At 42.4% G+C, this 24,018-nt stretch overlaps 2 protein-coding genes and 1 long non-coding RNA gene across 3 annotated transcripts; 2 read left to right on the top strand and 1 right to left on the bottom strand.

The window, feature by feature from the left end:
- Window positions 1-1,925: 1,925 nt before the first annotated feature.
- On the top strand, window positions 1,926-9,399 carry LOC144541784 (uncharacterized). The gene is made up of 2 exons (XR_013506850.1): window positions 1,926-2,104; window positions 8,852-9,399. It is a non-coding gene; the product is annotated as an uncharacterized LOC144541784 (long non-coding RNA).
- Window positions 9,400-12,602: 3,203 nt separating this feature from the next.
- On the top strand, window positions 12,603-13,568 carry LOC139914520 (trafficking regulator of GLUT4 1-like). The gene is made up of 3 exons (XM_071902858.2): window positions 12,603-12,998; window positions 13,248-13,374; window positions 13,504-13,568. Exons 1-3 carry the CDS (start codon window positions 12,603-12,605, stop codon window positions 13,521-13,523), a joined length of 543 nt encoding a protein of 180 aa, XP_071758959.2. The 3' UTR covers window positions 13,524-13,568.
- A 1,094-nt stretch (window positions 13,569-14,662) lies between these two features.
- Window positions 14,663-22,853, bottom strand: LOC139914514 (Golgi SNAP receptor complex member 1-like). Its single transcript, XM_071902851.2, has 9 exons — window positions 22,801-22,853; window positions 21,360-21,447; window positions 20,615-20,690; window positions 19,960-20,067; window positions 19,565-19,656; window positions 17,428-17,502; window positions 15,877-15,906; window positions 15,500-15,582; window positions 14,663-15,266 (listed from the first exon to the last, which is right to left on the bottom strand). The coding sequence occupies exons 1-9, from the start codon at window positions 22,841-22,843 to the stop codon at window positions 15,142-15,144; spliced, it is 720 nt and encodes a 239-aa protein (XP_071758952.1). The 5' UTR covers window positions 22,844-22,853; the 3' UTR covers window positions 14,663-15,141.
- Window positions 22,854-24,018: the final 1,165 nt, after the last annotated feature.

The following is a 24,018-nucleotide window of genomic DNA, read 5'->3' as shown; positions in this document are numbered from 1 at the left end:
CTGATTGCTCAAGGTAAATCCACCTTAAACCATTAAACTGTTTCCATATGGGAAAAATGAATGGGGAATTTACTTCCTGAGCCCGACGTTTCAGCTCTATACAACCTCTATGCCTTGATCCAATCCACCGATATACAGGATGTGATGTAACTTTCCTTTGTGCCATTACACTAGAGTGAGCGCCTGGATAGAAATCTGGATTGGACGTTAGAGGAAGTGTTTTAGTCAGTCCAGCCCAAAAAAAACAGCTAGGGGAAGAACCAGACATGGAAATGAGACAGCTGATTTGGTCTCGTGAGGATTTGCTGCGTGTGTGTTCGCTCCATCAGGTGACAGTGAGGAAACAGTGTGCGGCATCTCATGACGCAGCAACCTTAAAGCCGCAGGACTCTGAGTGACAAGCGCAGGTTCACAGGATCTGGCTGCATCCCATTCCTGTCAAAGGACTGGAAGGACCAGATTGTTGTTTATAAATGGAAGAGGGGAGAGAGAGAGAGAGAGAGAGAGAGAGAGAGAGAGAGAGAGAGAGAGAGCGAGCATGTGAGCATTATGTACACTGGCCTCAGAGTCCTTGCTGTGAGTGTGTGCCTCAGCGTAGAAAGGCTAACAAGTTCATCTTGACCTGCTGATGTCTCCGGAGGCCGTTTGCAGACTCTTAGTCTGCAAGTTTCATTTTGCAGGCAGAGGTTCCCGCAGGTTCATACATATAGTCATGAATCTGTTCTGATGAGAAGGTCCAGTGTCAGAAACACTCATCAGAAACAAGGTTGGCTGTAAAGCAAAAAGACTGTGCTGTCTGGTCAACATGGAGGCATTTTGCACAGTCATACTCTCAAGAAGAAAAGTGCATTTCAATGAGCAATTTTATGCTCAACAAACACAAATGATTAGTGATTTTTTTTTTAAAGAAAGATTTCCTTACAACAGATTTACAATCAAACCTGTTCATATAAGACAGGTGTATATTCCCACTTTTACCTAATTTCTTGTTTGTACTTTCCAAAACCTCACTATCCTATTGTGGCTATTGAATAAGAAGATAGTCATGCTTCATTGTCTCAAAAACTCCTTTTGCAGTTATAAATAGCTGTGTACATACTGACGCCATACCACAAATTAAGGCAATGAAACCTGTTGAAGATATCCCCGGGTAATGATAACATATAATGGCCATTGTATCATCACGACAACAGGCCTGCCCAAGAGCCTGAGGAAATCTGTGTCTACAAACCCTAATCCCTCATTCCCATTCCTTTGTGTGCTTTGTTGCGCACAACTTTAATTGGATTTCTTTACTCTATGCAACATTTTTCTGAATCCTTAACACTTAATCAAAGATATCGTGAGCATTGAAGGTGCTGTGCTGCCATTTTCAAAAAGTTCTTGAAATGGGTCTACCTTGCAGTATAGGCCTGCACTCCACCAAAATAAACTTCCATTTAATTGTCTCTCCTTGTGAATTATCACTCCAATATCCTTTCATAGACCTACTGGGTGATATAAGAAAACCAAAACCAAAACAGGCCAATCTGGAAACTGTGTGTTCATAATCGATATCAGCATGGGCGGCACTACGGTATAAATCTGCGTGCTTACGTCAGATCCGTGTAGACTGTGACGTCCGCTTCTCATTGGCTGCCTACGTCATTACGCTGCCAGCTGATCGGAGTGGGAAGCCGGCTGTGTGTGTCTCTGACTGTGTGTGTGTGTGTGTGTGTGTGTGTGTGTGTGTGTGTGTGTGTGCGTGTGTGTGTGTGTGTGTGTGTGTGTGTGTGTGTGTGTGTGAGAGAGAGAGAGAGAGAGAGAGAGAGAGGAGGGGAGGACTCGGGCGAGAGTTGTGTAAAAGGCGACCGAAGTCCTGGGCTTCATTCTCCACTGCTGCTGCGCTGAAAAAGTAAGCTTACCAATCTAATATGAAACGTATTTAATGTTGCCTAAATGTATCGCTATAGCCTAATTCGTATCTGTATCGTGGATTTGACAAAAACGACATACTGTATAGTGAAGGTTCACGACTCCGCCGAGCAGTGGGCGAGGCAGCCTGAACTCCGCCGGACCGTTGGGATCGGTTGACCGAGTAGGAGCGACCCAGCCGGTGGTCAAGGTGGGGCGCATACGGCCGTAACGGCTGTCTGTCTGTTTCTGCTGGCTAAATGCTTGTTCGTGTCAGTCTGATTTAGCCTGTGGCGGTTTGATGACCCAGTTTCTTGGTTAACGACAACTGTGAAAACCGTCCTAAAACGAGTTTATTCAAGTGAATTCGCCTCCTCTTTAGGTTTTTTGCTACGCTTCGATGGAATTGACGTCGTCAGATTCTCGCGGACACAGAAATGGACGTTAAAGCAGTTAAAGGCCTGTTTGTGTATGTGCGTGTGTGTGTGTGTGTGTGTGTGTGTGTCATGTAGGTTGTGTAGTCCAGGCCCACTGACCCAGGGGTGCTGCTAGGAATTCTGGGCACCCTGACGAGATCTGACATTAGGCCACCCACCCCCCTCCTCCCCTCCCACCCACTACCTTGCTAGCTTCATCTCTGCGAACCTTTAAGCAATATTTGGATGAATGACATAGTGAAATCGTAGGCCGGAGCTTCTTTAAAATACTGTATGATGTATGTGCACATGCATGAATTCATAAATGCTTAATGCGCAGCTAAAAGTGTATTCATTTCATGCATAAACTGTGCACAATTATGTATCCAAGGTATGTCTAAATGTTCATCTTATAATACAGGAGTGAACAGAAAAGCTAGCAAATGTTGAGACAGCATATTATTGATATCCTCTATGTTACTGCACGGCTGTCACATAAACTACCATTGGATACATTTGCTTCTGCTCTATTTAGAAATTCAAATGTTCAGGAAGTTGGAATTCAAGCATCTTAGGAATTTGTTTTTGCTATTTATTAAGCAGTAACGGTCAAATGTTGGATTAATGTGTTATGGTGTTGCAGTTGCAAGTTGATTTCTGCATTTATATAATCAAAACTGGTCAAAAAGCGAAGAGGTCACAGAATTGAAAACCTCAGCTAGCTTCGCAGCACGTAACATTCGCAGCATGTGACATTCACTGAGGTCACATTTTGCCAAGAAAAAACATATGGTCTAGCACAGAATAGGTGAAAATAGGGAAGATAACTGTGACGGCGTCGTTTCCAAGAACTGCAGTGAACTGAAGATTCTTTAAATGAAATATAATAAGTTTGTCTTTCTTATGATAACAAATACAAGCATATTAAACGTTTATAATGGTCGGCAAACCATGTTTTAAGCAGGTATAGGTGCAGGAGACTTATCATGGTATTTGGGGGTCCCCATCCAGCTTGGGTCCTCAAGTCCCCCACCCCACCCCACCAACACACACACACACACACACACGCACACACTATCCCACTACTCTTTATAGTCTTATAGACAGGCTATAAAGTTATAACATCTTTGAAAGCAAAGAGAGAATATTATTGGCTTTCTTTGGGTTAACTGGAAAGGGGAAAAAGCTTAGTGTAGTGTATCTTATATTGCCTGTTTGCATCCGTGGAGCCTGTCTTACATAATTGTACTGCTAGTTCACTCTACCGGCAGGAATGCGCAATAGTCTCTGTCACGAGCTGCATTTGTGCCATTGCAACCGGAGTGCGACATAAGCCACCCTGTCAACGAGGATCACATGGCAATGACAGGGTGTGAATTAAAATGCAACTTGTTCTGTGTCCTGCATCCACACAAAAAAAGCAACCCCATGTTGTTTTATTGCCTATATTTGCAGAAGTGAAGCCATCTTGCTCAACTGGGTTACACCCTTCATTCCTATTGCGTGTCTTGTCAAGGAAAGATGGGGCAAGAAGGGCCGTGTTAGTTCTGTTCATTCAAAAATCCTCTGTTCTTTCGGCTAAAACGGCACAGACTGACCAAGGATAGGCTTACAGGCCTTAGATATCGCCGTTTGCATGTATATCATAAATTCAGAATGGTGTGAAAATACCTCTCTTAGCAAATCAGATAGCATACACTTCAGATTTTTGGTGATCTTGAGGGGTTAAGTCAGATCGCCTCCAAAGTCCAGCAAACAGTCAAAGCAGCAGAGCCTAAGAAGAGGCTCTCTGCACTATGATCAGTGTCTTGCCAAAGCCACCGCCCTTTCCCTGTCTTTGTCCCCATTCCCAGTCTAAAATGATCAGTCTATATTACAGACTACAATCTGGGGTCAGTAAACACATTCCTGCCGGGCCACACCCACAGCAGAGGAATGCACCTGAATTGATATGCAATAGATGCGTAACATCTAATTATTGCTGCACCAGTGTATTAACCCTGCACAGCGTTGTAGCTGCAGCGTTGTAAATGTGTAACTCTTTCTGACATTTTGAGTGATAATTCTGTGGTGCTTGACATAATTTTCCCTGTGTTGTTTCTTTGCTGACGGTCGTATGATGCAAAAAATAATGTTCTTACAGACCAAGATACTATATCTAAAAGGTTAAATGAATTATAGGCTGGTAGCATGGAGTGAGATCTGTCTTTCTCTCTCTCTCTCTCTCTGATAGTAGACAGCTTGTCCACCATCTCACTCACTCTCTCCATCTTACTCTCTCTCATTTTGTTTCTACTCTTTCTCCATCTTCAGCAGAAGTGGGCTGCCTCTATCTGAGAGTTAACATCTTATCTGCTGCCTGTTTGTTTTTTTTTGTTTTTTTTTCTCCATCTCGTCCCTTTTTGATTTTGCCGATACACAAATTCAAGCTCTACTTTTGCACTCCTCCCAGGTCGTTCTGGATAAGAGCATCTCTCTAAGAGCTAAAATGTAAATAATCCCCCTTTTGCATTGTATCCATGTTCATTCACACCCGCCTGTTTACACGTCATGATTCCTCTTTCTCTCTGACACGCACATCCTGCCCGCTCTACTGTAGTGTATCTTTCCTCTTTCTTCTCCTCCCTGCTATGGCAGAGAATGGCACGTCCACAGCCCCAGATAAGCACGGCCTTTTGTGTATTATACTGTGTGTTATCTTACACTGTTGCCCCATGAATCAAAGCCTGTCTCAAGGCCTTCCACACTGGCTGTCATGTGGCCTCACCCTGTCTGATTCCTTCACTCGGATGAGGCCGAGAGAGAAAGAAAGAGAGGGAGGAGGGGGGGGGGGGCATGACGTGAGGTGAGAAAGAAGGAAGAGAGAGATAGAAAGACTGACAGATGAGGGCAGAGAATCTAACGCAGGAAAGAAGATAAAGGGGTGAGAGGTGGAAAAAAAAAAGCGCAGTGTCACCCAAGTAGGCAAAAAAAAAATACAGTGACAGATTCTCGCACAGTGTTGAATTAGAGGATAGAGTTATGAAGCTGAGGGTGAACATGACAGCGAAGGGTGACCCCCGCCCGCCGAATCGCACTACCGCGTCGCACAGTCCAGTGCAGACCAGATGGGAGGAAAGGGGGGCGAAGGTAGAGAGGAGACGGATGAAGGATAGAGGGATGGAAAAAGGAAAAGAGTGGAAGACACAGACTGTAAAGAGCCCACAGCAGCCGGATGGAATTTCTAACATACGCAGCCGGAATGTCAGGAATGCAGGACAGTCTGATCTGACCAAGAGAGAAAGAGAGAGAGAGAGAGAGAGAAGGAGGATAGACAAGTGAGAAAAGACAGAGAGAAGAGATGTGGGGAAGCGAGGCAGAGCGAAAGAGTCAGGGGCTCAACACTGCCGGTCATTGTGAACGTAAAGATACAGAGTCACTGTTTGTGGAGGGAGTGGCACGCTATGGAACAAATAACTAATTCAGTTTCAGTTTGAGGTCGTGGCAGCCATAGTCAATAGTTATGCCTGTCAGAGGTCCTGTGTGCGCCGGCCCCGAGGACTCCGATGTCCTCCCTCACTTAATGCATCTTTAGATACAAGCTAACGCCGGCGTGAGTGCGTGTGTAGGCCTGCCTAGTGGTGGTGGTGTGTGTGTGTGTGAGAGTTATGCCTGGGTGTGGACGAGTATATGCAGCTATTTGATAGCAGTTGGTTTGCTCTGCGATAGCAGCGTGACGCACGACGGCCTTCTCTCGCTGTAGCTCCACCATTAAGTTATTCAAGATCACTGCCCCCTTCTTCGCTATGTACACTGCAAAAAAAAGCCATTTAGTCTCTTATTCGTCAAAAAATCTGTCGTAAAATCTTATTTTGTTTTAAAACAAGTGAAACTTCTGCCAGTAGGGTGAGCTAATTTCACTAATTTCATTAATTTGCTAAAAACAAGTGTCAGTATCGTGAAGCAAGGCAGAATAAAAGCCCATTCACATCTAGGACAATAACTTTAAAGATAACTATAAACTATAACGATACATTGTTGCTCAAGCATTCACACTACAACACTATTTGTGATTTCTCAACAAATGCAGCATCACTGCAGTGCTATGCTCCGCCCCCTTCTTTCTTAGAGCTTTAATTCGATTGGTTGAAAATGTTTTGCCGTTGCCTCTGCATCCAAAAAATCATTTGAGATCGAACCAAAAATATAGTTTTAGTTATAGTTTTGGATGTTTTTATAGTTATCGTTGTAGCGGGAGCACAGACGCTCTATTGACTTACAATGATCTAAATCATTTAATAGTTATTGTTCTAGATGTGGCTGGGTTTCGATTCGAGAAAATCAATGAAACAATATGATTTGCATTGGAAACAAATCCTCTCACACCACTGGCAGATTTCTTGCACTGGTTTTGAGAAAAATAAGACTCAGCAGGAAATTTAATGAAACGTTTTGCACTGTAGACCAAGTCACAAGTCAGAACAGGCAGAGTGACGACTTCTCCATCCTGACTCACTCACTTAAAAGAAAAAAAACAATGAATTTGACATTTGTCAGGACGTGGAAGAAAAGAATTTCACATTAGTGTTTTTCCCATTATAACTCACTCATGTTCAGATTTCTCTACTTCTATCTTTTACATTATTCCATAACAGCTGTCTGGGTGGAAACTGCTCTTATGGCGATGATGCTGAGGCAAATCCAAACCCGAGCGTGAGACAAAATGAATTCTCCTCGAGGCGATGTCTGTAAAACTTTCATAAGTCGTGTTCTCTGCCCCGTGTGATCCGCCCCCCGCTGTGCACCGTCTCCTCTCCGCTCTGCAGGCCACAGGGCAGCCGAATACCTGAGATTGTTCTGGTTATCCTCTCCGCTGGAATGTACAGTATGTGTTACTCATCGTCAACCGGAGAAGTGGAGTTTGTCCTCTTATGTCTCAAGATTAACTAAGGATCACATTCTTTTGAAGGCAGGGAAAGCACAGGCCGGCTTTGGTTGAACTCGTGTTGTTCTTCGAGTGGTCAGTTTTACAAAGTCTCAGCATGCTTACCCTTCTCATGGTGTTTATTTAGTCAGTGTAGCGGCCGCAGTGAATGTTAAACTCATTTTCCAACTTGCCCTCTCTCCCTTCTAAAAAATTCTTGTGGATTTTTATGTGCAATTATCAGAGAATCAGTTATCATGTGACTCATTTCCTGACCTCTAGATGCCATTGGCTTCCATTCAACTCCAAACCAAATTTTTGAGGTGGCAAACTAAGTGTGGTAACGTAATCCATGGAGGAGATGTGTGCGTCTACGAAATGCTTTGCCAGGCCCCGCCTAACAAAGCAGTGAAAAAGAAAACGTTTTGTGAATGAAAAGTAGTTCCTATCCAAATATATTTGGACGTTTTTGAAATAGTGTACGCATTCAGAAAGCCCTCATTGGACGAACGGGACAAAAGAAGGCGTGTCTACGTTAAGTAAAAATGTGAACATTGGAACAAGGAAGTAGGCAAAACACCGTAGCAGAATAGTTGAATCATCGCAACAATGTCGGATTCTGAAAAATTAAAAATTAAAAAATACTTCTCCAAATGCTAATGTGAGCAGCTAGGCCAGTTTCACCCAAAACGCTCTCTACGATCTTTGCTTACACTTTCTTGTTCATATCAGAAGTCCCGCCTTAGACAGCACTTCTGACCAATCACTAACATCCTCTGTGGTTGCATCTCGCCTCATTTCAAGCCTCTCAGCTGAGGAAGAGCTCTTCCGCCTGAAAGCAGTTCCTGAAATGGATTACAATCAGGTGCTGAGTAAGCAAGTTCTATTGTTTAAGATGTAGACGCACAAATCAGTGAGACTGAGTGATAATAAAAAAAGCTTTCTTCTTCTCCACTATGAGACCCGTTACCAAAAATACAGGTGAAATATAGGACATCTATGAAACCCCTCTAGCTACAGGTTACCATAAAAAAAACCCACAGGGATTTCATTAGAGAGAGAGGAAAATGGAAAATGCCTCAACGTTCACCGTATCCTTTAATACGAACCGACTTCAAAAATAAACAGTTCTTTGGGCCTCTGAGTGGATTCTGAGATCTCTGCTTCTTACATGTAGAGGCTGTCTACTCCTCTTCATCACCTCTCGCTCACTCTGTGTGTGTAACCACGGTAACTGAAACAAAAACTAGAGTGTCTTTCCAGAGGCCGGTCTGTGATTTTGAGCATCATAACCAAGAGAATATCTAAGAATTTTCTTCCTGGCACTTACTGTAACATGCAGTGAGGGAGAGAGAGCAGAGCTGCTGATGCATATATCCCCCCCCCCACCCCCCCACCCCCCCCACCCCCCCCCACCCCCCAACCCCCCCCCCCCTTGGTAATCTGACGCATGATCTTGTGTGCGTCTCCCAGCCATTCTTACATATCAGCTCATTTCACCCGTTTACTCACAGCTGATCGCACACACTGTGGCTTGACTGCACCCACCTACATGTGTCACTGCCTCTCCCTCATACCCACGCCACTAGAGCAGTTAGAGGGAAAGATAAACCGTCTCTTTTTTTTCTCTTTTCTCCAGGAGCTGGTGAAGAAGAAGAAGAAGGAGAAGGAGAAGGAGTGAGCGTTAGTTCCTTAACTGGGCTGTCCCCTCGCTCCGTTTGGGGAAAGGCTGACGACTCTCACGCTCGCTGGCTGACTCCCAGCGCTCCCTCGCCCCCCCCCCCTGGCCCCAAATGGCTGACACACAGCAGTTCTTCACTGGCAAGCTTTATGTTCCTGTACACACGCTAAAGCTGCCAGCTGAAGAACTGCTCTGGTCAGCCCTGCCCCGGACCAGCGGAGAAGAGGAAGCGGGTGAGAGGGGGGTGAGGGGGAGTTTGGGAGGAAATAAGGAAGGCAGCGCTTCACACACTGGTCAGACTGGATGTTAAACTGCAAGGTTTGAGTCACTGCATAGTTTAGATTTCTGTCTTATTCACTGTGGGCAGCGTGACATTTCATTGTAGGCAGTAAATAACATTTGTTTAAGTCGGTTTTGTGGTCATGCATTATTATTATTTTGTGGCAGAAACATTAAAATTTTGTCTATGATGTGCATTTTACAATAAAGAACATATCTTCTCTGACTTAACGTTTATTTATGTTGTGGATGATATTGTACTGTATACACTAAAACATTCTTATTAGCGTGTCTTTAGGAGATAAAAAGGGAAAGAGCAGTGACTGCCAGTGGCAAGGATACACTCGTGAATTCTCTGACAACACACACACACACACGCATACAGAGGAATACTGGGTGTGTGCAGAAATGTGTAACACTGGTGCTTTGTTAACTCCCAGTATACTTAGCAAGTCTCTGATGATCAGGCATTACAGGGGAACAAGAAAGATCAGGCTGAATGAAGATGATTGTTTTTGTTTTCATGTAATATATAGTATATAGCCAGGTTATAGACAGGTTTAGTCATTGTTACACATTAGGTGTGAAGACAGGGACAGAAACATTTTTTTATCTAATGTCTGTTCTTTAGGGCTTAAAGGCATTTATTCACAAACTGACCTTTCATATCAAGTTCTCTGGCCAGGTCACATGAGCATATGAAGAGTTAATTTACAAAACACTGTATATCCAGTTAAGACTTCATGGAATAAATAATCATGCCTCTATTCAATTCTCCAACATTATCTAGATACATGATATACTCAGGTTAATGTAAAAAAAAAAACACATTTTTGTAATAAACTATTTTTATGTGCAATATTTATGAAAAATGCCAGATTTCCTGTTTGCAGCTTATAGGTTTCATCAATAACTATTCCCAAAACGGGGAAATAAAAATCATATTTTGGTGTCAAAGTTCCCCATTCTGCACGTTTACGCTTGCAACAGGGAGTAGTAGACATCACTCCATTGATGTGGGTCGTGAGCCAAAATGGTTGAAAACGATTTGAAAGAGTATAGTCGTCATATTTTCCAAATTATGTAGGCGATATTTAATTTTGTAATGAACCACCGCCTCCTCATATAAACGTCACTATGCTCATGCTGTTCTCAAACCAGCGCTCCCATTTCTAAGAAAGAGGGCCAGTGTGCATCTCATTAAGAAAAACTATTCCTTCAACAGAATTCTCCATATTGAGCTTTTATCAACTTTTTACATTTGTGACTGGGCTGTGCTGAGTTTATACAGCCAAGAGAAAACGTTATTTTATAAAAAAAAAAAAAAAAGAAAAGAAAAGAAAAAGAATCAAAAGTAGCCTACAGAAACACCATAGAAAGCATACAACATGGCAAGAAGCACCTAAACATAATTAGGCTTAAAAGAAAACCTTAAAGGAAAGACTTATCAACTAAACATCCGTAAACTTACATCTACAAATATGAAATTACCAAGAAACTAAAAGGAGCCGTACATGATCATGATGACTAGACCTGTAGAAGAGTGAGCAAGGCAACAGCGGAGTGAACACATGGGACGGAACGCAGCCCTTCGGGTCTCGGTGCAGTTTCTCAACATCACCACTAGATGGCGTGATAATCCATACAAAACACCAAAGCTGAGACACGCCAGGTTTCACTGCAGGGCGGCAAGAAAATGGGTTGGCAATGAACATTTACACATTTATTCAGTCAGTAGTGAATTCTAAATCGATCGCCATTCAAACACCATGAATGAAATGTTTAATTCATATTTTGAAAATCCTATACCGAATCTCTAAACTTTTTGCAAACTACTGCTTTCCAGTTAACTCACTTATAATTCCAGGATTTACATCCATATTCCCTGCTTTCCTCAACCATGGGCCCAAACCATAAACGCCTAAAGAGCCTGGGTCCCTTTTCAATATTAAATTCTCTTGTAGGTCCTTGACTCAAAAAGTCAACAGCCCAAGCCATATAGCCTAACGTCAAACTGTTACTGGATAAAAAAACAACAACAAAACGAAACTGCATGGCAGCTATTCAAAGATGAGATTTAACACTCACAGCAAGTTTCATGATAGGGAGACGATCCATCCAATAAGACTGCGATTGCTATACGCATCCATCATTGTATTAATATTGGTGTGAAAGAGACGATGAGTTTCCCCATCCGCTTGTGCTTTGATGGATTCATATAATTTGGTGTCCGTGCTCTTAACAGAGGGCCATGCAGAGAAGTTTAGTGATTGTGCAACCCACTTTGATTTATAGGCAAAGTCATGCACATATGCAACACTCGCAACCAAAACTCCATCAATGAATACTTGTACACAGCGGAGGCGGACCACATTTCAAAACATTTGCTCGACCAGATTATTATATTGATTATCAATTATAGCATATGAGGCACCCCCTAATGGCCAACTTGAAAATGGCTTTGCAATCATGTTGAATTGACTCTGATGACTTTATGGACCAAGTTTAATAATGATTGAACAAAATGTCATGGAGTCATAGCCAGATGATGGGCCAAAGGCTCTGGCCAGTTAATTGGTTAATGGAGGCCATATTGCTTTACAAAGAAGCAGGAACAGGAGGGGGGACAAGAACAATACATGGGGGGTTTAGAGCTTGGATTCTCGGCTGAGATTGACCGTGGGATTCCTGTTGCAAGCCCATAGAGTGGGAGAATATGAAGACTATATAGCTGGACATTAGAGCCGGCAGGGTGTGTGTGTGTGTGTATGTGTGTGTGTGTGTGTGTGTGTGTGTGTGTGTGTGTGTGTGTATGTGTGTTGAGGAGGGGCTGTATGGCTAGATACAAAAAAGCTTGTGGTTCATATTGTACACTAACTTGCTCTCTCTCTCTCTCTCACTCACTCACACACACACACACACACACACATTCTGCGGGGTGTACATGCTGATCCAGCTGATGCCGCCGCGCGTAAATGGAAAGCTTTTACGCACCGCGCGTGTTCACTTCAAAAGATGTTTAATTGTTGTTTTTGCATTGTCACACGACTCGCATAGTGCATAAGTAGGCCTCGGACACTGAGGATGTGCTGTGGAGATGTAAGGGATGCGGTAATAGCTCACTACATAATAGAGGGGGGTAAAAGGGAAGGCGTGCGTTCGGACGCTCAATAGAAACTAAACGCGAGAGGAACCGAGACATCAATAACACCTCGCTCATCAATACGAAGTTTTGATGGAGTTGGACTGCTTAATTAAATAGTTTGCCTTGAAGGTATTAGGCTCTCTGAATTTATAATATTTATTCTGATGATCACCCCATGGAGAACATCTGAAGGAAGACTCTTCAGCCTCTCCATCCAAAGGAAAACGGAAAAAATTTAACAGAAATTAAGACTTGAAGACTTCTGATCCATCAGATCTTTCAGTTATGGCTATCAACACTGATGCTGCCTTTGGGAAAAGCGCCCTCGGCGAAAGGGAAGTTTCTCATCCCACCGACTTCCAGGACACGCAGAAACTGTTGAGCACCACGATAACCGAGCCCACCGGGCAGAGCAACATCAAACCGTCCGACTCCTTCTCCCTCAACATCAGAGGGAGCGTCCGGTCCCTGGACGCGGACCAGAACGGACACAGATCGCCGCTCAAGTCGGGCTCCGTCGGGCATCTCGCGGCCCCACCCAAATCCTCCTCCCGGCTCAGTTTGGGTGTGCCACCGGTGCCGCTCGGTTCCGCGCCGCCGAGTTACCTCTGGCTGGCGGTGCTGTCGTGTGTCTGCCCCGGCCTGCCGCTCAACCTGTGCGCCTTGTGGTATGCGCATGTGGTGAGTGTCCTTGCGGTAGATTCACTTTAATTGTGTTCATTTTGTTCATGATATTACGAATCGTGTCATTTATCTCATTGTGCCGTGGTGGTCGTCTATGTGTGTTTATACTGCAAATGCATGGAAGCTTATTCTTTTAAAACACTGCAGGTGTTTTCCAGCTATGTTGCATCTGAATACTTTCTTGTTGAATACCCCCCTAACACCCCCCTCCACCCTCCCCCACCCTCTACCCCCTCTACCCTTTAGTCGAGGTCTGTCCTCCATACAGGAGATATTGAAGGAGCGAGGAAATTCGGGCGTCTCTCTATGCTGCTCAGCTGTATTTCCTTGCTGCTGGGTGTGGCTGTCATCATCTTCATAGTGTTCACAATAGGTATGGATGAGTGTGACTGACAGACACACACACACACACACACACACACACACACACACACACACACAATCCCCAATGTAACGCTGTGTATCTTCTCTTATTGTCTCCCTCCTCTCTTCTGTCTCTCAGAGGCCCAGGATGCCAAGTGAACTGTGGGATGGGAGCAGCGGTCTCAGCAGATACATTACAGTGTCTGTTCTCAAAATTGCACAGAGGCGAGGATGAAGATGAAAAAGCACAAAATCACCAAAGAGAAAAAAAAGTTGAGTTGAAAACAAGCCAAAGGGACTGTAACTTATTACTTATTACTATTTCTGCTATGGACTAAGGAGAGAAAGAGGAAACAAGTCGCAGGCCATTTCTCTTTTGCTGGAACAGGCATGTCCAATAACCCCTCCCCACAAACTCAGGAACAATGGGATGAAGGAAAATGAAGCTACACACACTGACTGTGTGGGACCATCAGACAGCACATTCTGCGGAGCCAATGTAACTATTCAAAGTCCAAATCAGTGGTGCATTGATCGCTTAGTATCAATGAAGGCCACAGATACCAAGAGCCAAATACTAGATAATGGCATTGAAATTTTATTTAAATAGTCAAATGACACAATTAGATGGGAAATGGCATTTGATTAGATCAAAGACGTTTTGTCGTAAAATAAAGTAGGATGGCCAAAACTGTCAACAAAAGGGAAACAAAAGCACTAAGATTGGTACTTGGTATCAGTGAGAAGTCAGAATGAAATACTCATTTGTGCGCTCAGCTAAAAAATGTTATCAGTGCACCTCCAGTAAAATGTTTAGCTATCAATCTGCAATCCCACCAGTGCCTGCCCTGTTTGTCTTAATATTTGCAACAATGTCTTTCATAACACAGACTGAAAGTGTTTTCCTCTTCTGTAAGTAATGGCACAATAATTCTGTGGCTGTGGGAAGTTGTCAAAGCTGATTTCATACACCGTTTACATCCAAGTTTAAAATCATGTAATGTATGTGTACGATTACCACAACAACTCCCCGTCGCAGTTTTAGCTCGATAGCTTGCTTTGCGCGGTCAAGAAATCGCACTACTATGTTGAAACTCTACTGAACTGCCTGGATCTCTAAACCTCATTAGTTTACAATATACTGCAAGATATGAAGGGGGTGTTCCCTGTATGCACTGTTCTTGGCACTCTGATGTTGATGTTTATACATTTATACTGTATGATTGGTTTACTGTGCCATAGTTTTGCATGTCTGAAATAAACTTGAACAAGCATGAGGAACTTGAAAGTGGGCTCATCACCATTCTTTTATTAGGCACCGCCAACACCATGTAAAAAGTATGACATCAATCTCACACAGTCCCATAAAATGAGTTCTCCACACATCTAGAAAGACTTAAAAAATACAACAGGACATATGCAGCAATATTCAAATTCCCAGATAAAAATGTTATCATAATTCATAGAATAAATAATCAACATTATCTAGATACAAGATACATCAGGTTCATTATAGAATTTGCTTTGGTCCAATCTGAGAGTTGAAACACATTCACTCTTTTGATTTAGATTGGGTTTTTTTTATTTTAAATGTGACCTATTCTCCTCATTCACTCTTTAAACTCTTGTTTGTGAGGTCAAGGAATTTACAAGATAAGGAAGAATATTTAAAAATATAAACAAAGTCTCGGCCACACTGGACCCGCTTTAAAATGGATATTTCTGTTGTTAAAGAGAGGAACTGTCCGTCAGACTTTGCTGCCAGTTGACCAGCAAATCAGTGGAAGGTGTAGAGCAACAGGAGGATGGTGCAGACTCCAATCACTCCGCCTAGAATGAAAGAGTCCCGCCTCTTGCGCAAATTGATTCGCTGGATGAGACCATTGATGGCTGGGAAACGATCTGAAGGACGGGGAAGAGCGGTGAAGGAAAATACTGAAGGATTAAAATGCGAGGGAGAGAAAGACAGGGTTAGAGTGACAGACAGAAAGAAAGCAGGAGGGGAAAATACAGAGAAAGGAGTCATAACACAACTAGAGAAATGAAGCGATCGTATAGCCCAGCTGTGTGTCAGAGGGCGGGGAGAGAAATGAGCGACACCCCTGCATGACTTGTAAAAAGTGTTAAAAGGATACTGGCCAAAGTCGTGACCCTGGTCTGAATGGACTTCAGCATCCCACGCTGAAATGTGATGTTCTCTTTGGTAGCCATGGCGATACTGGAGGCAGAGGGAGAGCATGAGGGATTAGAGCCAGGAAAGTGGCATATTAACGTCTTCACATCATCACATTAAGTTGGTTTTAATGTTTCGACTGAGAGGCCAAAAAAGTAGGAAGATATGACGGTCTCTTTTAATAGACCTGAATGTGCTGTGTTTGCTTGTAGTGTGTGTGTGTGTGTGTGTGTGTGTGTGTGTGTGTGTGTGTGAGTGTGTGTGTGTGTCTGAGAGAGAGAGAGAGAGAGAGAGAGCGAGAGGAGAAAGGAAGAGAGAGAGAAGAATAATAGAGCTTACCTTATTGCATTATCAATAAGACTATCTGAGCTGTGAATATGAAAAAAAGAGAAAAACAGTCAGTTTAAAGCATTTTAAATACCTAAACCCAAGAGAATGTGAAGAGTTCATTTCTAAAATCCTATTTATCTAAGGAATCCGTTAAAAAAATGCCATAATTTATTGTCATATTTTGCTACCCTTCACTCTGTAAGAGCAGTTAGGTGTTCATCTCATTCTGGGACAAAACTTTTCATTTATACATTTCTGAGATAATTTCAAACACATATTTCTCTCACAGCTGACAGAGAATAATAATAAAGATAAAATAATACTACAGTATCTAGTCAAGGCTCTCGCCATGAAACCACACGGCTCTTTGGCCCTATTATCATAAAAGGAGCACTTCCTGTGATTCCTGCGAGACGGCCCAAAGTGCTGGTTAATGGAGGATTTTTGGGGAAGCTGGGATCTGATTGGTCAACTCCCACCCCATCACGATGGTAGCTAATTAATCTCCACAATACAACAGCTCTGGACGCACAGTTTTCCGATTTATTTTTAAACACTTTTTGATTTTTAAATAACACTCCTATTGTTTTTCCATCTTGTGTGGTTGAAATGTTTGCTAGAAAACGCTCACTCAGAGGGAAAATGCGCGTGTAAGCGAAACGCAGACGGACGACATGAAGCACAGGCTGAACACGTACGGACAGGGTTTACATCAGCTGCCATTAGCTGTAGAGGTAAGTGATGGACAGAGAGGCAAAGTGTTCGGTCCGGGCTGAGCGGAGCGTATGAGGGCAGCAGCAGCGCATCCTGACGGACTCCACTGGAGAGCAGAAATCAATACTGCTCTTTATACTTCCTCCATCTATCCGTCCAGCTCTCCTCTCCCTCTATCCATCTACTGCTGTCCTCTGCTTTCTCTCTCTATCCATCATCCACTTTATTTCTTCTCCATTCCACCCTTTCTGTCACCACATTTTCCTCTTTCACTGTTTTCTTCTACTCTCATTCTGCTCCTTTTTTTCTTTCTTCTTCTTTTTTTTTTTAAATCGTTTTCTATCTCAGTCCAGTTACAGGAAAGAGCTTGAGGCAGATATCATCAGCCGCAAGCTTAGGTGAGTGATGAGATGTCCATTAAATCACAGACATGTGTGCGCACACACACACACACACACACTCTTTGTTTCACACACTACACACTACCCTCTACTCAGACAAATTAAACCCTCCATCTTCCTCAGTTTCAACAACTCTCCTTGAGCCTGTTTGTGTTGGAATATAATCAACCTCATTTAGGCTTCAGATTTATTATAAGTTACTAAAACATACAGGCATTTTTAAGACCGTGCAGGTACAACACTGTCAGACTGACAGCTACATTGGTCCCAGTGGAGTCATTGTTGTAATGGACTCAGATCCTAAACTCCAACCAATGGAATAGAATAGATATACAAACTAAAAGCCCTCTTGGTCTGCTTGAAAATGCAAATAAGTATTTCTATTTCCGTTTCCGTGTTACAGTGTTTATGAGTAATATAAGTTGTTTTTGGAGCGATCTCTTACTTCCTCAGATGTTCGTGTTCCTTCAGGAAGAGCTCAGTCCGTCTGTTATTCACACCTGTGCCGCTCTTATAGGACCTGAGAGAGAGAGAGAGAGAGAGAGAGAGAGAGAGAGAGAGAGAGAGAGAGAGAGAGAATGAGAAAAAGAGAGATACATAATATGAGATGAAACCAATAATCCCTATGGGGACGTTGGGTCAGCAAATCGTAATAGGATACAGAAAACAGAATCTAAATGGCAAATGCAACCGACAGTTACCGCACAAGAAGATATTAAGTAGAAATACATGAATGAAAAGTATGAAAATATATAAATTAAAACTGAGGCAAAGAAAAAAAATGAATGAAAATGATGTATGATATGAAAAAATGCCAAAAAAATATGAAATATATTCAAACAAATGAGGAAAAACGAGAAAATGAAGAAAGCAACTATGAATTTACAGCATAAGGATGGGCGGTGTGTCTACAAGAAGCCACAGATATGCAGAGAAAGTGTCTAGGCGTGCATCGTAAAAAACTATTCACCTAACCAAATAAATACAGAGATGGAGAGACAGAGAGAGAGATAAAAGAAGAGAGAGAGGAGGGAAAAACTAATAAAGGGAGAGGAGAGAAGGAAGAGAGGAGGGAGAAGAAGGGAAAGAAGGAAGAGAGGAATCAATATCAAAGCGACTGCAGGATGAATAACTTCCTCACTTTAACTCTTTCACAAATAAGCATTTAGTTGAACATTACCATTCTGTTTTTGTAAGACGTTGGTGAAGCAATGATGTGATTCAAAGGTGTTTATTTTCAATACTGTGCATTTGATGTATGTCCAAAACTTTAACATTTACAGTGTATGAATTAGCTGCAGGACGGGTTTCTGCTGTTAACTTTCTGGGCCTGCAAGACTCTCTTTCTGTCACTGATTCTTTCCCTCCCTCCCTTTAACTGGGGACTGGCCTGTGATTATGGGACTTCCTGCATTAAAGCTTTTAAGTAATTAGCTCGGCTTTACATCTACCCACAACTCTGTCCTCCATCTCTTATTTACACCATCTCCTCCTCATTTCGGACTAACCATCTATTCATCATCCGCCGTTTCTTAACCTTTTCTCCACACCTCTCGTCTCTCCGGGCCTCATTCAGATTCACTCTCATCGTCTTTACAATCAGTCAACACCTAAATCAGTGCAACCTCTCTTTCTCTTTCTCTCTCTCTCTCCGTCTGTCTGTCTCTCTCTCTGTTATCCTCTGATAAAGCCTTTCTCTGGATCGGGCGGGCCAGACGTAACCACTCTCCCTCAGCTCGGCCTGAATGAAAGCCTTGCGGTTTGATTTACTGTAGAAGGCACTTAGGAAAGATCTCCCCGGAGAGAGAGAGAGAGGGGGAGAGAGAGACAGACAGAGAGAGAGAGGGAGAGAGGAAGAGGGGCTAATAAGAGGAGGAGAGGGAAAGAGGATATTACAAGATAAGAGGGAGGAAGATTATTAGAGGGTGGGGAAACTCTGCAACAAAGCGGCGATATCTGCCTCCTGCTGGTGAAGGAAGATACGACAAAAGGCGAGGGAGCTGCAAAACAGGCGGCGAACAATAGAGTTTGTTCAAACACATGATGGAGGAGAGGAAGGAAGGAACAGAGGGAAGGGAGGAGGGAAAGGAGGGAGAGAGGGAGGAAGGAAGGAAGGAAGGAAGGAATGAAGGAAGGAAAAAACAGCAGGGAAGGAAGCAAGAAAGGGAGAAAAGGGAGGGAAGGAAGACAAGGAAAAGAGGGAAAGGAGGAGGGAAAGGGGGAGGAAGGAAGGAAGGAAGGAAGGAAGGGTAGGGAAGGATAAAGAAGGAGGGAGGAAAGAAAAAGGAAGGAGAGAAGGAAGGCAGTAAGGATGGAAGAAAAAGGAGGGAGGAAAGAAAAAAGCAGGGATGGAAGGAAGGAAGGAAGGAAGGCAGAAAAAAGAGGGAAGGAAGAAAAAGCAGCAAAGGAAGGAGATTAGAAAAAACTAAAAAGCTGGGAATGAAGGAAGGAAGGAAGGAAGGAAGGACAGAAAGAAGGAAGGAAGGAAGGAAGGAAGGAAGAAAAAGGAGGGCAGGAAGAAAAAGCAGGGACGGCAGGATTTAAGGAAGGAAAGCTTAAATCTATAAATTGTATGAACTCACTCGATGTCTCTGTGGACGGAGCCCAGCAGGTCTTCTCGCTCTCGCAGGCTGAGGAAGTTGCTTTTGGTTTTGTGGAACTCGTGAGTGTAATCCTACAGGACAGGGAGACAGGACGATACCGACAGAGGTCAGAGGTCAAGGTAAATACAAAAAGACAGTGTTTATCCCAGACCTTCAGGATCTGAGGTCACAACAGACCGGTTGCTACCGCCAATAAATAATTAACAATTCAACCTATTTTCACATCCTAACATTCATTATTCCCATTCAATAGACACATATAAGACGTTTGAGGTTTGGATAAACAAGTTTCTACTATATAGGCTTACAGGTAAAGCTGACAGAAGATGACAGCTACAGAAAGTGATGGAAGAAAGTGAATTTAGTGTATTTACCTGTAAGATGTCTCTGTGTCTCTGTAAGGTGTGCATCAGTGCTGCGTTGTGTGACGAAGCTCCCGGGGTGTTTGTGTACTCTGCCATCTTGTCATTAACTGTTGTTAACTGACAAGAAAAACAGACAGGCCAGACATCAAGTACTCAGTTACCATATAAACTAACACAGCTTCTTGTCGGTGATCTCAAAACATTTCAATGGAATTTGAATAACTTAATTTTTGCAGGTCATACTTAAAAATATCAGGTATATTTTGTTTGTTTTCATCCTTTTTTTATTGGGTAAAACAATAAGGAACTTCAAAGTAAAGTAAACATGATAGTATCACAATGACATCATCATCTGTACAATAAACAAGATTTCTCTCAGTAAGCCAGGACGGCCAACTTAGCTAATTTGCATCCCCATCTGACCCAGGAGCTGGAAAAACAAAATATAAAGTATCTAACATTACTAAAACAGCTTTGGTTGTCTGGCTACTTCTTTGTCTGTTGGAGGAACTGATTATGTAACAATGTTTTCAAAGCCTCTTTCATATTTTGGCCCTTTAGGCTTACATTTGACCTCTTTCTTTCAACTTTTCTGAAGGAAGCCCTGAAGCCCCTGGACTATGTCTGTAAGGGCGACCACATGAGCGTGTGATGTTTGACTTACACTGGCCAACAGCTGCTCCAGCTCAGTTGTCATGGCCACCAGCATATTGTCTTGAGATGAAGCCACAGAGTCCGACCTGTTGACAATGAGAGGAAGTGGCAGAAAGCAACACTGATGTCTTCAAGAGAGAATATAGACTAAGACTGCACAATTAATCAAAAAAATAAAAAATCACTATATGAGCTACTTCAATTTTCAAATCGCAAGTTGCTGCAATTATGGTGGCTGCTCAAAATGGGCGCCTAAACATGGTATTCTGGTGTTGAGCCCAATTTCTGGCCTATAAATTAAATAGCACTATGTAGAAAAAACAAAAAAACTTCTGAAAAAATCTGTAATATTGAAACTGTATACTGTATTGCAATTTATATTGCAATTGCACTATTCAGCAAAATCGTGTGGCCCTAACAAACAACATCCAACTAAATAAAACTCACTGCCGGGCCAAAACAGAATGGAGAGATTCATAAAACAATTGCTTTCATATATACAAAACAAAACCATGTTTATTATAGTAAATGATGGCAGTGTACTTTAGAAGAAGAAGAAAGAAACACTCCTCTAGAATTTCACTTTTTTCCCACATATTTTCAGCCAAAAATGCCACCAAAAAAAAGGAAAGAAATGTCCTTAGCTTCCATTTGAGCAAGAGGAACCCATAAAAAGCATCCAGGTTGTATATTCAAGGAAAGCAACACTCAGTATACATCCTGAATGTGAAAATAAAGGGATGAAGTGCGGTTACCTGCCGCTGTAGCTGGTGCAGAGCTTACTGAAAGACACCAGCTTCAGGTCCAGCTCATTCTCCAGCTGCCTGGCCTGTTTACGCAGATCTGAGAGTAGAAACACAGAGAGAGACATGTTAGTGAGACACACAGACAGGTACAGGACAGGTAGACAGACAGACAGGTACAGGACAGGTAGACACACAGACAGGTACAGGACAGGTAGACAGACAGACAGGTACAGGACAGGTAGACACACAGACAGGTACAGGACAGGAAGACAGACAGACAGGTACAGGACAGGTAGACAGACAGACAGGTACAGGACAGGTAGACAGACAGACAGGTACAGGACAGGAAGACAGACAGACAGACAGGTACAGGACAGGTAGACAGACAGACAGACAGGTACAGGACAGGAAGACAGACAGACAGACAGGTACAGGACAGGTAGACAGACAGACAGACAGACAGGTACAGGACAGGTAGACAGACAGACAGGCAGGCACAGGACAGGTAGATAGACAGACAGGCAAGGGTGGAAGTAACTAATTACATTTACTCAAGTTACTGTAATTGAGTAGGTATTTTGTGTACTTTCTGTATTTCTTTCTGTACTTTCTCTTCTGTACTTTCTGTGTTTCTCTGAAGTTTGTAATTTTACTTTTAAGTATGTTTTTACTGAGGTATTGGACATTTTAAATCACATCCATTACAGAGTACAATGTGGCTCTCCATAAGCAACAGAAAATGGATAATCTCCAGCCATTGACAGTGAGCGATCAGTCAGCAAAGAAGAGAAGAGTAATCTGGCTTCATTTTGTTTGTGCATTTTATTTTGTAATTTTCAGTTTTTCCAATTAAAATGATCTCGTCCCTTTAGATTTGCATAGAAAAGATCACATGGTAGCAATGTTCTCTTTTCTAACAAGTCACTCAGTAACTATACAAACATTTTAAAGTACATTTTAAATTAGTTACATTTTACTTTTACTGAAGTAGATTTTTACACCAGTACTTTTACTTCCATGTAAGTAAAATATCAGCAAAGTAACAGTAATTCTACTTGAGTAGGACATTCTAGTACTCTTTTCACCACTGCAGACAGGCATGCACACTTGGCAGACAGACAACAGACATGCAGGTAGACAGACATACAGACAGGCAGGCAGGTAGACACATTTCAATCCAATCAGGGAAGCTGGCAGGCCAACACACTGACCTGTAACTCTGACCTGTAACAGACTGACTAGCTGCTAACCTGTTAAGTTAGATGATGGCTAACAAGCTAGCGCTAACAGGTTAGCCTGGATGGCACATCAGCTGCCTCGTCGGCAAATACATGAAGTTCATTAACTGACTTATTACAGGACATGTGAATTACGGCTGTTTTGAATCGGGAAAGAATAGTTACAGGTATGTATGCAGCTAGTTCTGTCATATTAGTGTAAGATAATTTACCTTCCCAATAGTTGCTGTTGGTCGCCATGTCTGTTGTTGACATGTCATCATCAGCCGTCAAGGAGAAACAACTGTCGCAATTCTTCTTTGACCAATAGCGCCCTCTCGTGGCTTCTGGCTCTAAGCACACCTTTCATAATGATCATCTGTTTCAAGGCCAAATCAATACAGGTCATCCAAGGTATTCACTTATTTTCCCATGGGTTCAAATTTGAAACATGATGACAGAAGCCTAACAGGCTTATGGTTAAGAAAGCCTAGTGGTATCCCTGGACAAATGCTGAACTGCTTGCCCTGAGGCCATGGATCCCCATGCATCCCCATGAACTCACATGGCCATTTTGCACAAATTACTGGTAGTATTACACAGCATGTGACAGTATCTTTTCATCAACATTTTTTCTGCAAAAGCTAAACTTGAATGGGAAATGCCGGGAAATGCCAGGAAATGGAATACTATCCCCAAAAGAATAGGCTGCAGATAACCTTGCTCCTTAAATATCATTATATCGATCAAATCCTAAAAACCTGAGTTTTGTGAATCAAGCCCCAACAACTTAACTCTAAATTGCAATCATGCAATATTACTTATATAATAATATAATAATTCTAATACAATGATTTAATAATGTATTATCTTAATGTATCATCAATGTCTGTTACAACATATTGATTTTAATTTCATTAATGTTGTTTCCCCTCATAAAAAATCAATTGCCCTCTTCATCCAATTGTCCTGAAGCTATGTCTGCTCCCAATGTTGGAGTCCAGAGAACAAGCTCTGTTTTCACGGATGATTTTCTGGATCTTTTCCACCGGCATTGACTGAATATGTGGCGTACTTTTGTATTTGTAGAAGGTTTTGTTTGAGCTTTCATGGGATTTATTTCAAACTAGAGCTTTAGAGTTTTGGAAAATCACTATCGGTGCTCTCACATTGTCCAAAAATGTGAGGGTCCATTGACAGTCCATTCATTGTCAATAAAAGAGCAGGTAGACATAGTTCAATGTGATCATATCACAGTCCAAACCCGCTTGGTTCTCACTTTTGGTAGATAATATCAATATTGAGGCAATATCATGGGAATTACATGAATGAATGCTGTTTGAGGAGATATTTTCAAGAGATTTAAAATGTTTTCTCTTTCATACCTTGCTTTCTCGCCCTGAGATTCACCTCACAAGTTCATATTTCAAGTATGAGAGTCTGTATTCAGG

This window comes from Centroberyx gerrardi, chromosome 11 (assembly GCF_048128805.1).
Source record: "Centroberyx gerrardi isolate f3 chromosome 11, fCenGer3.hap1.cur.20231027, whole genome shotgun sequence".
Classification (NCBI taxonomy): domain Eukaryota; kingdom Metazoa; phylum Chordata; class Actinopteri; order Beryciformes; family Berycidae; genus Centroberyx; species Centroberyx gerrardi.
This window is presented reverse-complemented; position numbering and strand designations above follow the sequence as displayed.

Coding starts and splice junctions, on each gene's coding strand:
- LOC139914520 (XM_071902858.2), top strand. CDS start 12,603: ATGGCTATCAACACTGATGCTGCCTTTGGGAAAAGCGCCCTCGGCGAA. Junction 12,999..13,247: donor CCTTGTGGTATGCGCATGTG/GTGAGTGTCCTT, acceptor TCTACCCTTTAG/TCGAGGTCTGTCCTCCATAC. Junction 13,375..13,503: donor CTTCATAGTGTTCACAATAG/GTATGGATGAGT, acceptor TCTGTCTCTCAG/AGGCCCAGGATGCCAAGTGA.
- LOC139914514 (XM_071902851.2), bottom strand. CDS start 22,843: ATGTCAACAACAGACATGGCGACCAACAGCAACTATTGGGAAG. Junction 15,907..17,427: donor GAACACGAACATCTGAGGAA/GTAAGAGATCGC, acceptor TCATATTCACAG/CTCAGATAGTCTTATTGATA. Junction 15,583..15,876: donor CTTATTGATAATGCAATAAG/GTAAGCTCTATT, acceptor CTCTGCCTCCAG/TATCGCCATGGCTACCAAAG.